The sequence below is a fragment of the Telmatherina bonti genome (genome assembly GCF_933228915.1).
Source record: "Telmatherina bonti genome assembly, chromosome: 13".
In the NCBI taxonomy this organism is placed as follows: Eukaryota; Metazoa; Chordata; class Actinopteri; order Atheriniformes; family Telmatherinidae; genus Telmatherina; species Telmatherina bonti.
Genome location: NC_136611.1, coordinates 21,260,318 through 21,273,039, shown reverse-complemented (window position 1 = coordinate 21,273,039; position 12,722 = coordinate 21,260,318). Strand labels below are relative to the sequence as shown.

At 37.9% G+C, this 12,722-nt stretch overlaps 1 protein-coding gene across 22 annotated transcripts in view; it reads left to right on the top strand.

Moving 5' to 3' along the window:
• Window positions 1-12,111: 12,111 nt before the first annotated feature.
• The window catches only part of ssbp2a (single stranded DNA binding protein 2a), a 52,602-nt gene continuing 51,991 nt past the window's right edge, over window positions 12,112-12,722 (top strand). For all 22 annotated transcript variants that reach the window (XM_079251283.1, XM_079251274.1, XM_079251278.1 and 19 more), the window contains exon 1: window positions 12,112-12,207. In XM_079251283.1, the coding sequence (XP_079107409.1) occupies window positions 12,152-12,207 (56 nt within the window). In that variant the 5' untranslated portion in view covers window positions 12,112-12,151. The remainder of the gene's footprint in view (window positions 12,208-12,722) is intronic.

The following is a 12,722-nucleotide window of genomic DNA, read 5'->3' as shown; positions in this document are numbered from 1 at the left end:
CGTCTAGTTAGTTTGCTGTGGTTTGGTTTTATATTTTGTTTGTTTTAGTTTTATTTCCTATTTATTTATGATGTTTTTATAATTTTAATCTCTTGTTTTTTAATTGCTTATTGTTTGTTAACTATTTTAGAAGCATGGTTGATTATTTTATTGTATTATTTATCTGTTTTAAAATTGTGTTATTCTCTTGTTGCTTTTGCTGATTATGTACATGTTTCAACTGTGGTTGTTTCAAATAGTTTCATGAATAAAGTTGAGTAGACTTAATCTGATTTATATAGTCTTAGCAAAATGACCATTTTGCAGATGTCTAATTTATGCATTTGGCCTGTAGCCAGTGCCTTGTTCATATGTCTTCAATTTATTTTTAGTGCGAAAAGACACTGTCAGACATGTGAGTTTGTAAATTTAATCATGTGTACCACTAGATGGCAGTAAATACTTTCCAGGGATGTTTCTCCTGTCAACACAATTCCTTCAGAGGTCCTCTGGTAAGTCATGATTTTAACTGACATCAACACTGATCATTACAAACCATAAATGTCACGTGTCTTATGAAAATCAATCGTTTCAGAGCTTCTTCTGTAAGAGGCTGCAATGTGGCATTCTTGACATAAGGTTGTGTTATGCTTTAAGCACTTTAACTGCCTTTGACAGATTTACAATACACAATATAGCCATAAATCCTGATGATGATCCAATAAAACTGATAGCACAAGATGTTTCTAAATTCTGCCTGCAAGTTAACTTGCTGCATAACTATTCATACCTTATTGTTTGCCGTCTGGTGGTAATAGATCTGTCAGTATGTTCTCTTCAATTTAAGAAGTAGTGAGGCACAACCTGCTGTCCAAATTACCTCTGCCCCTTTTGTGTTTGTGATTTATGGATTTTTTTGTTTTACTGTAAGAGACTGTTGCAATCCGTGAATGCTGTTCTATACAGAAAAACATATTTCATTTAATCAGCTGTCAAAGAATGGAAGTTCACTAAACTGCAATATCTTTGGTTAATAGACTAACATAACATTCTCTACAAGGTGTTTTCTCTTCTTTTCGATTCTCTTTCTGTCCCTCTTCTGTCCTCTCCGGTCCAGTCCAGCAGTACAAACTTTGTAATACAAACAATTATGCAAAATAAATAGAAAAATAAAATTAAAATCCAGAATATCAAGGGGAGCATTATATCTATGATGCTTCCCTTGGCAAAGTAAATTTGCCCAGCAGAAAACAGCATCCAGAAAATCCATTTTGCCTGCTTAAATGCTGGACAAGACAAAAAAAACAAAAAAAAAAAAAACAGACTAACATAACATTTCTTTTATCAGTCTTTTTAGTGGGAGTTATTCTTTATCTAAGTGATTTGTTATAACTTTTTCCATTACAACAAATTTACCAACGTCTCAAAGCGTTGCTTTAGGGTTTACTTTTTACTTGCTGGGTTTGACTAGATTATCACTTGCTGTCTCATGACAGATGTTTCACTCCTGAATTCGGCCATCAAGATCAACAGGATTTCAACCTGTATGTTGAAAAAACAGTTTATCCAGTATGTTCCCTACTTCTAATCTAATATCAGCTGCAATAAGCCCCAATCCTTTGTGAACTTGAGCAGGACAACACAGGTAGATACAAAGATAAATGTATGGATGGAGATGAATGAATGGAGGGTTTTAGCACACTGCCTTCATGATGTGTTATTAAAAATGCACATGTGTGAAAGCGGATGTACATGAATGTTGGTTGAATGAAGTTTCACGTGTCCATTTATAAGAAAGTTTGACTCTAGCAGTTTGACTCTACAAACACATAACTGTTGCCATCTCTACCTGTGAGATATGATGCAATATTGTTTATTAAATCATCTAGATGACAGCGACTGGCATTTTGAGTTAACTGGCTCATACAACATGTCCTGTAAACTAATATTTAGATTTCATAACTTTAATTATTCCCCTTGCCTTCTGAAGAAGTTTGTGTTCCAGCGGTTTTAGTTAATTATAACCCTGTTGCTTTTTGTTTGAGATAGACGGAGTACATTTCAGTTAGGAAGACCTAAATCCAGAGTGAAGTGAAATAAAACCCAGAGGATAAGCAGTTTTATTGATCTATACGTTCTACACACCACCTCTTTCCTCTGGTTAATCCACAGGGTCAGCTTTAATGACATTGAGGAGCTACTCTGGCAGTCAGCACTGCTGCCATTTGCAATTTATATCGAAGGAGAAAAGCAAGAGGAGGTCTGTTAAAAACCAAGAGAGAAAGCAAAGAGAGGAAAAAAGGGAGAAGAAGTTTGAGAGGAATGACGGTCAATGGGACTAAGACAAAAGGAGATGATGATGGACAGAAAGTCAACCAGTTGAAATTCATCAGATTTTTTTATATTGGGCTGATAGGATATATAATGTCTCAACCAATAAATGCAACATCAACATTACATAAAATTTCATCGTCCAAAATTGAGAGAAATTGGCTTATTTACATATTTGTATATGGTTAGATTCCAAAACCATCAGGCAGACTTAACATCAAAAATCATAAATTATTCATTTGACCGACACATGCAAGAAGTTTAATATGTAATGGAAATATTTTCTAGCTACTAAAGGAAATGTAGACATTTTTTTTATGTATCACGCGGAAATGTTGACAGGACAGGGTTGAACATGTTGAATTTGTGCTGTTGTTTTGTTTTATTTTATTTTTTTTGCTCCCACTACAAGAATTCCTGTGGCAAAACAGGAAGCCACTGAGAGAACAGTTGGCAGCCCTAATCCTGTGCAGATCCTCTGATAGCTTTCTTCTTCACAAACAATGCTGGTCAGAACTTAGGAGTCTCCTGAAGGGTGCTGAAAGATTCGGCAACCAGGCAGAGCCAAACTCTTGGCTAGCTTCCTACTGATCAGCTTCCAGTTATGTTCACTTAGCTACAGGAAAACATGGCGTTATATCACCAGGGGAAAAAAAATCATGCTTCCAAATGTTGTCTTTTTTTGGTTTTTGGTTTGTTTCTGTTTCGTTTAAAGCACGTTACACACTGGCATATCTGTGTCTACATTTTTTCTTTCTGTTTATTCTTTGTTGTACGTGTGTGACAAAGAGTCTTTGTTTGAAGCCATGGCTGTTATTTCAGTAAAAGTCTTTCCCTCCTATAACTTTTATATAACATCAGACAATGGAGTAAACCTGCTTGGGGTTTCCTGAGAAGTCTACATGATGAAGTCAGAGTGAAAGAATCCTTTCATAAAAGAGCATCATAGTTTGTGGTTTCTGTCCCTCTGTGGTCAGACTTTAAAAGCTACTGCCACTATGATGTCATTTACCACAGAGACAATACTGCAGCTAATGAGTTGTAAACAGCATAGTTTTCAAATGCTGTCCACAAATCTCTGTCAGTAGAACTGCATCTCATCTGTCCGGGGTTAATCCCCAAATAAACAGACATAAAACAGAAATACCAACCCACATGCTTTGCTCATGTATGAAGTTTGTGCCTGAAGAAGTGCTCCATCTCAGAGTAAGTTACTTCAGTAAGACAAAAGAGGTGCTTTGTTCCGTTGTCATTCTAAATCCTCCCTTAGTAATTACCGTTCACCTTCCAAAGACCTCAGCGAGGAACAGAGCAACACTCTTTCTTTTAAAGCAGCCAGTGGAGCATGAAGACACAGACAAAGCCAGATCACTCCTCTTTTCCAGCTTTAGGCAAAATGTTATGATACTCTTTATGTCTGAAAAAGGCTTTGCTGTTTAAAATTGATCGTTTAGCACCAACTATATAAGAGCTTTTACTGAGAAAATCTGCCGTCTTCTTCTTCCAAGAGATTTTAGTTTTTTGTTGATGCCAACTTTGGCAGAGACATAAGTGGAAGTATGAGAGTTCTGGGTATTAATCCTAATAGAAAATTGACATTATACTTATTCATTATACTTTATTCTGAGGGCGTTTGTCAAAGTGTGATTCTGTGTATTTTACACAGTTATAAAAGTGGATGCTATGTCAGAAGTAACATCAACTAACATAATTACACTGAATGGGTTTTTAGACTGTGTGTGTGTGTGTTTGATGTACAAAACTGACGGTGCTAAAACATTCACATTGAGCTCTAAAATCACATAATCATCACCTCTCAAAACACTGCTGCTGAAGAGCTATAAAACTGTCTGTTAAAACTGAGGAAAACCCAATTTCTCCATATTGTGTCATGTTTTTTCCCCTTTAGATTTATAGTATGGATCATCCTTTTATTTTATTTTATTTTATTTTATTTTATTTTATTTTATTTTATTTTATTTTATTTTATTTTATTTTATTTTATTTTATTTTATTTTATTTTATTTTATTTTATTTTATTACAGGGGACCTAATCACCAAAAGGCAATATTTACTTTGAACCTGTCTGCCACTATTTCATCCTACATCTGAGATCCTCGAGGTCATATCCACTTGATTTTCCCTGTAAACTCTACGACTAAGTGAGAAATGAGATATCATGACTCAAAACACTGTTGTCCTGTTTCTTCCTCATTTAGTTATCATTTCCTGTTTAAAGTAGATGCAGCTTGATCAGAAATCCTCTGATTAAAAATGAAAGTCCCCTGTTTTCCAGGAAAGAGAGCATGATGAGTGCTTTAAACCAGGCTCTCCATCCTATCTGCCACCCTGCTGTTGTTACCATCAAGGCAAATAAGAAACTTATAGATGTAAAAGGTCTAGCAGTCATTGGAACCCCATCCCTGTGCTGCCTTCGGTGCAGGACCACCATTGTCCATCAGTTAGGCATAAGGATGGTGCCCGGGTGAGAAGAGTTTCTGGTGGGGGACACATTGACCCAGGTTAGAGCCTTTACTCGTCCTTGATCTGGATTTGTGTTAAGATTAGAAAGTGTGTAAAGAAAATGTGAAAAATGTGACATGAATTGTGTCCTGCAGCATGTTTTACAGCAACGAAACCAAATTTCACCACATCACACACAATCAAGGGCCGTGCACCATAGGCAATTTAGCAAAGAATAAAGAATAATTTCGGAGAAAGAGAGGGAAAGAAAGAGAAAGTGTCAGAGTAAGAAACAAGAAAAAAGTCAGTATCAGATGGACATGTACTGGCTGGAGAGAGCTCAGAGAGGAGACAAAGTGAACACCAAAAGACTCATGGTTTGGAGCTGCTTCAGTGAGAACATCTGATAAAGTTTAGTTGTCAGGGCTTTATGAGAATTGTGGCACTTTTTAACAGTAAATAAACTTGACAAAGTTATGTTTGTTTTTTTCAACTTGCCTTTAGTGTAATACTTGCTTTAGTAGCAAGTATCATGCCTTATCAATGTGAGTTTATTAGTTTAATAAAGCTGTGGATGAAGTTCTGGAGATATCTGAGCATTTTATATATTTATATATATTGCAGTGTCTCACAGTTCCAGAATGGGGGATGGAAACTGAGTGTGGGGGCTCCATCTGGGGAAGAGCAAAGCCAACGTTTTTACTTGTCAACACAATATTTTCATGGTCCTTTTCATACTGATATGGAGATTGATACTTTTTCTCCTTAAAGAAAAATCCAGATTGCACCATGTTCATCAAACAGTGGTGCCGTCCCGGGTATACACAGGTATATGGAGTATACCCACCTCAATCAGCATTGAGTATACCCTCTTCTAAACCCCATGGGATGCTGCTTTTACAATAACAAACGTCCCTACACATGCAACAGAAGCTCAGCCAAGGTTATCTATACTACCCTGGTGCAGTTGGCCAACGGCTACGTTAACTTTAGCCTGAACATAGACATAATAAAGACTTATTTATATATGTGAGCCTGTATCTCACTAGTCTGTGTGCCAGTATTGGTTTAGTCATTTCATAACTCTTCCTCCAGGAAATTTAAGAGCAGAAACTATGTGTCAATGAACAAATATACTGATGAATTTTTGGGATAAACTTAATAGAGTGGTCTTACATGTCACTTTTTCCACAACAGCGTTTTTCTGGGCTACTTTTTTCTGTTTTTAAAACAAAGGCAAAAAAATGAGAGTACACCCACTTCTTGAGGGAGCACTACACCCCTGTCATCAACATATTTATTGCATATTCATTGGCCATATGAAATATAAATAAAACTCAGTAACATCAATACTTAACGGAAAACTTCTTATAACAGTAATAAAATGTAATAATGAGTAAATTAAACAAAAATTAGATTAAAAAAAATAAATCTTTATAAAATGGTTACCATTAATATTTCAACCATAAATTAATATAAGATTTTTTACATTCATTAAATAAAAGATATGACATGTAACAACATGATAGGTACAATAACACATAATGAGCAGTATCTGTATTAAACCAGTAAAATATCAAGACCAATTTCCTAAAACTTCAAAACTGAAAAAAATGCATGTTTTGTATCATCAGAGTGGTATCTTCATGTTGTCACCTTCTTAAAATGATGGCTTAGGTAATTTTTTTTCAAGGTTTTTTAAAAATACAAAAATCTTAACCAGATATCTACAAAAGACCAATCGTTTTGTGTTTTTAGAGAAACTTTTTAAAAAATGAATGGCTGTTATTTTTAAAGGGTGAGAATATTTTTAAAAAAAAATATATATATATTGAATCCAATATTTTCGCAGGCTGGTATGAAAGTATCAACTCCAGGGTATCAATATGCCGACAAGGATATGACATAGGGAATGAGATAGCTATCAGAAATATAGTAACAATATGCAAATGGTTAAAACTTAAAACAGTAACTGGATATCAAACACTTAAAACATTTTTGGTATTACACAACTTAACCAAGCGGTAAAAATGACTCAGGCATGTTTGTGTCCATAAGTTTTATTGGATTCATTCGCATTAATTAAAATTTTCCTCTACGGAACAATTGAACAGGCAGTTTAAAGATTAACGGGTTACCTGAATTTATGTTAACATCCTTCAGTCACAGATGTCCAGTACCTGCAGGGTTAGGTTATGGTCCTTTCTTTGGTTTCTACCTGTATTTGAGGAAATATTGGGCGGTAGCTGTCACTGCCCGCTGATATTGCTCTGCTGATAGTGAACAGCAAGCTGCCTACCTGCTGTCTGGAAAAAAAGACTTATGACTGCTTAAAGAATGACTTTACTAGCTGTAAAATTGACTGTCAGAAAATCACAGCAGTAGACAGATGTGGAAAAGCTCCACATAGCTGACATTAACTCCAGTTAGGGGGTAATCACTGTATCCAGAAGTCAATAACAATAAACTTCCCTTTTTATTGTGCATACTAAAATGAATACATAGTTTCTTTTCATATGAGGACATAAACACATGTTCACCACCTGAACAATTCTCAGTTATCTCCCCTTATTCATTTAGGCATGCTGTTCTCTTTGTGTCACTGATAGGAGAATGTGCTGTAGGCTGCAAGCATAAGCAGCACTTACTTGGTGCACACACACACACACACACACACACTTACACACAAACGTTCATCCAATTCCCTCTCCCCTGTATTGTTTTTTGGGTCGCACTCATCTGCAGCCTTATTTCCCAGAGTCCTCTGCGGCAGCCCGACCAGCGCTCCGCCGCTGCTCTGTCAGTCACATCAGCACCCAGCACACGCTCAACCCAGCTCAGATCATCAGGAATTTCAGCGATGGAAAACCTGCTCAGAATTCAGAAAAAGGCTCTGCATACCTCTAATTGTGATGGAGTTTTCCACCTTGGCTCAACTGCTCTTTTTCATAGATTAATCCCAAGATTAAATTTCTCCTTCGTCTCAGCAGTGTAATTAATGTGAAGACGTTAAATCCAGAATAACTGAAAAAAGGTATATTTTAAATGTTGGAATTAAGATGGTTTGATTCTCTGCCTCCTTCTATTAAAAAAACCCCCAGTATATTCTAATCACTATAACAAAGTGGGACTATTTGACTCTTTACTATTATAATGATTGCAGTGATTGCAGCAACTACATGTGTAATATTTACATCTACATCATAGTCATGCTCATTTTTCATTGTATACAGATGGTGTATTGCTGCCGACAACTCAGTCATCACAATAAAGTCATACGATTTCAGTGAGGTCTGAACATCTGTTGAGTCGAAATGTCAGAGGCCCTTTTATTTATAAACCATTTAACAGCTGCCTAATTGCTGTATAAATCAGTGTTGTGAGTAAAATAAACTCAGAGACAAAAGCGCATGTTCTCCCTTCTTATTACTGTCTGTAATTTCTCATCACCTTGTTTAAACATCTTAAAACTGCACTTTAATGGCAAATGACTAACTGCATCCCACAATTCAAATCAGATATGTACTGAATGCAACAATACAGACATAGATAGCCACATGTATACAATATTTGTTCATGTGTTCAAAACTCCTCTGGACAACACCTTTGTGTTTTATTTTATTTTTTTGGGGGGTATGTGTTTGTAATGTGTATTAACAATTTGGCACTGAACACATTCGGTAAGCATGACTGCATTTGTGATAAATACTTCCTTGAACTTTAAGTTGAATTTATTTTAGCAGGTTGATTCCTTGCAAACTCTGCATTGGCTATTTTGCAAGCAGGCATTAATCTATTGCATCAGCTAGCATAAGAACAGAAGAGCAGGCACAGCAGGACTCATATTTTCAGCACAGCTTAACTGTAGACACCATGAAATGAATAATATGTGGAATCTGATTTAATAGGATATTTTCATCTCTTACTTTCCTTTTACATCAGTTTTTGAAAGCAAACTTCTTATTTTTCCCTTTGAACGAAGAGTTTAGTTCACTAACTTCTGATTTGCAGCATATTGATCTTTGCAAACTACAATTATTTTGAAGCTGAATCAATCTCTTATCAACTAAATTCCAAAAGTGCACAGCGTAGGTCATCTAAAAACAATTTGATTTTTATGGGAGCAACTTTAGCGTTGCATGGCTTGCATGGCATGTATGAAGAAGATTGTGGGTTATTTGTTTTTAATTTAATACTTTGGTATGTGAAGGCTTTTTTTTTTTAACAAGCAGAAACTGTTTGTAACGTAAAGCACCTTGTGTTGCCAGTATAATGAAAAGTACTTAATAAATTAAGTTTGAAGTTATCTTAGCCAATCTTATGAGATGTGTAATTTTTCCACCAATGACAAACTTTTTGGTTGGGACACCCTCCACAACAGCAGATAACGGAGGGAAGACAAAACAGAGAATGTTTGACTTTACAAATTTAAAAATGTGACTGGAACCTTCACTTTGGTTTGCATGGATGCATCAACCTGTGTTGTCTTGATTTAAAGTGAGCATGAGAAAAATTGCCCACTTCAGGAAACTACTGCTGGGCAATGATATATTCTGATCCTTGACACCAGCACTTACCTATCTCAAAACAAAAGAAAAATAAGACAATGTGACAAGGTGTGCAATTGTTCTCACTAAATTATTTAGTGAACCACAAGCTTTTGTAAACTTCAACAGCAATTAATCTCCCTTTTGTGTGAGAGCTTAATCGTTTGCTAATTAGTGTCCTCACCAATGGACACTCTCAGTGGAAATATACAATTACAAAGCCCATCGACAGGCTCAGTAAACAGAGGCTGTTTGCCAAAATGCCAAAGCAGTTGCTGTAAAGCTGGGGAGGATGTGTGTGTGCACGCTGTTGTATGTGTGTGTTAAAATGGGATACAAATGAAAGAAAAGAAACAAGATGCCTGCCAAAAAAAGAGGGTAAACATATAAAAATGGATGTATTTTGGTATTACTCTACCTCACAGTAACTGAGTGTATGTTCAGTAAATATGTAGGATTTTCTGAATGTGGTAGGTAAAGTATGTTTTGTATACAGTTAGCCTGAGGTCAGTAGTAGATTTTCAGAACAAATTAGCAGGCAGAGAGGTTAGGTTCTGTGAAATCAAATAATCAAATAGAAAAGAAGAAGTAAAAACAGAAAAAATATATAGGCTCTGATCTAATAGAAATTCTGTGTGGATGGAAGAACAGCACCCACTGTTAGGATGTTATGTTAGGATGTTACGCTAAAGTGGTTAAGATGAAATTGATCTGTTCTCTTTTAAGTCAGGCACTTAAGTGGACGGGGGTCCTACAGAGTGTTAAAAAGCGGCTGAACAGGAGTGAGCAAGCAATAAAGGATAGGCTGAAATGCATGAAATGTCTCCCGATTTGTGAACAGTAAGGTTACTACACCCACAATCTCTTCATGGCTGTAGATTTTGGGTGACTTGTTTATTCACATTGCAGCAAACATAACTTAATTTTTGATTCCCATCCCATTGGCTACTAACTTCAATGTTTTAGTTGGCAGCTACTGGAGAACAGCTGCACCAGTGGCTGGTCCAGTGTATTGCTGGGTTAGATGCTTAGCTTGCTACACCGAGGTGGATAATCTCTGCAGTCCACAGGCAGTTACCAGCACAATAACTCCTAATTGTTCCAGTTTTGGGGTAAATTTACAAGAATTGACTGACCTACTTAACAGTCAGACTAGATCTCCTCTACAGTAAAACAAAGGCTATCTATCTATCTATCTATCTATCTATCTATCTATCTATCTATCTATCTATCTATCTATCTATATATCTATCTATCTATCTATCTATCTATCTCGGGTTTGACTTTTTTCCCTTGATTTGACCTGTTAATCTTTATGTCTCCCTCCTTCTCCACTTCCTACTTTTTCTACCTCTTCTTTGTTCTTTCTCTTCTTCCATCCTCTAGAGTACATACTTATTGCCTGTGAGTGGTTGTCATGGTGATCGACCCATAGGGACTTATCCCAAAACTAAAAGTTCGGTGTGTCTGAAATAGAACCCCCATCCTCCCTCCTCTTCTTTCCATTGGTTGTGAAGATGGGGGGTGGTCGTCTTTTGGCATATTGGGGAGGAAGCAGGGGGAAGTTACAGAAAATAAGGGATGAAAAGATGAGACAGTGAGGAAGAGATGGAGAGGCAAGTAGAGAGAGTAAGAGAAGAGCAGCGAATGAAGCAGCGTACATCCATTCCAACTGGGTCACATCGCAGGAGCATTGCGTAAGCATAAACACTGCTGCCCCTGTGCTATGCACTTAGTGTGTGCGCGCACACACAATCAAACAATCTGTGTCTTTCTAGAGCATACTGTCTGGGAATCAGCTGTTTTGTATGGCAGTCTACATCACTTTTCATATCTAAACGACACCAAACTGTGGTCCTTCTCGGAGAGCTTGTGTGGAATCTCTCAGGGGATTTTTCATGAGTACTATTGTGAAAGTGGACTGAACCCCTTTTTCCTGTTAACTGCCAGGATAGTCAGTTGCATAACTTCTACCTCTCCTCACATCCAGTTCCAGATACTACAACTGGGCTTTAGCGCATACTGTACCAGCTAATCCAACAGGTTATAATTACATTTTGTGCCAGTCATCCACATTCTGCGCTGCATTATGACATTGATGTACAGAGATCTTCTCTTTGTGGTGTATCCTGCACAGTGGCAATGCTTCGAAAGCCTATAGTGGAAACATGATTCTCACCCTCCCTGTGTATCCTGGCTATGGCTTTTAAAGTCCCTGGTGGCACATGCCTGTTCGCAACCCCACACGTTTTGCTCCGTTCACACCTATGTAAATTAACATGGATGGAGATGTAGTTGTGGTTATTTTGCACAGTGTACTGTGTGTGTGTGTGTGTGTGTGTGTATATGTCTGTGGAGGGTTTGATTATCTATAGAAGGAACAGCCAAAGCCAGTTGTTTAAAATCCTTGTTAAATGATTTCAAATCCTTCCCCTCTGCACTGGAAGGAGAAAAGGAGTGAGGGACTGCAGATGTGTGTGTGAGGGTGTATTTGCGAATATGTGTGTGTCAGTCTGCCTACATGTCAGGAGAACTTTTCCAATCAGGGAAGGGAATGGTAGCAATACTGACTGACAGGCAGACTTCAGACAGACAGACTGGGCAACTGAGATAGAGAGAGAAGTGGAGCGGAGAGGGGGGTGGGGTTTCCAGGTGATGGGCGTGGCAATTGAGCTGTCACTCGCTGGTGGTTACCATAGTAAGCGGGCGGTCCTGAACAGCGGGGCATCCAATGGGAGACGACGCTGCTTGTGTCGCCATGGTGACGGGGCTGTGCCCAGGGAGGTTGTGATGGGTTGACAGGTGCGTGACAATCGGGGCTCTCTGCAAGCATGTACGCCAAAGGCAAAAGTAGCAACGTGCCGTCCGACAGCCAAGCCAGAGAAAAGTAAGTTTTATTTATGGGGGGAGGAAACTGCGGCTGTGAGGGAAGTTCACGAGCGGCCGGGGGCAGTCACACACAGAGCTGCGGTTGGGGTGGGCGCAAGGAGACACACTCGGAGGCATGGGGCTCTGCGCAGCGCTCTGCGAGGCTTGGAAAGTTGACTGCACATTTATTTGAAGAAAGATAGACATTTTTACCGTGGGGATTTGGATGTCAGGGAAGCGAGTGGGTCAGAACAAAGTGGGGGGTTTGAGCTAAGACGTTTTATTCTGAATCCGCTTCCACGTCTTGTCTTGTGTTGGTATTCCTCTGCATGTCGTATTTCTGTTAAATCCCAGATAATTTATTTTAAACATTCAGCTGAAATGAGGACGTGGTTGCGATAGCTTACTCCTTTTCCGTTTTGGTAACAAACTGAACAGTTTTAAACAGAATAAGTAAACGTTCACGATGTCGGCAGTGGCGAGAAAGTCCACGCAATTGTCTGCTCATCCGCCGCCGTGTTTTTAAAGGTGCCT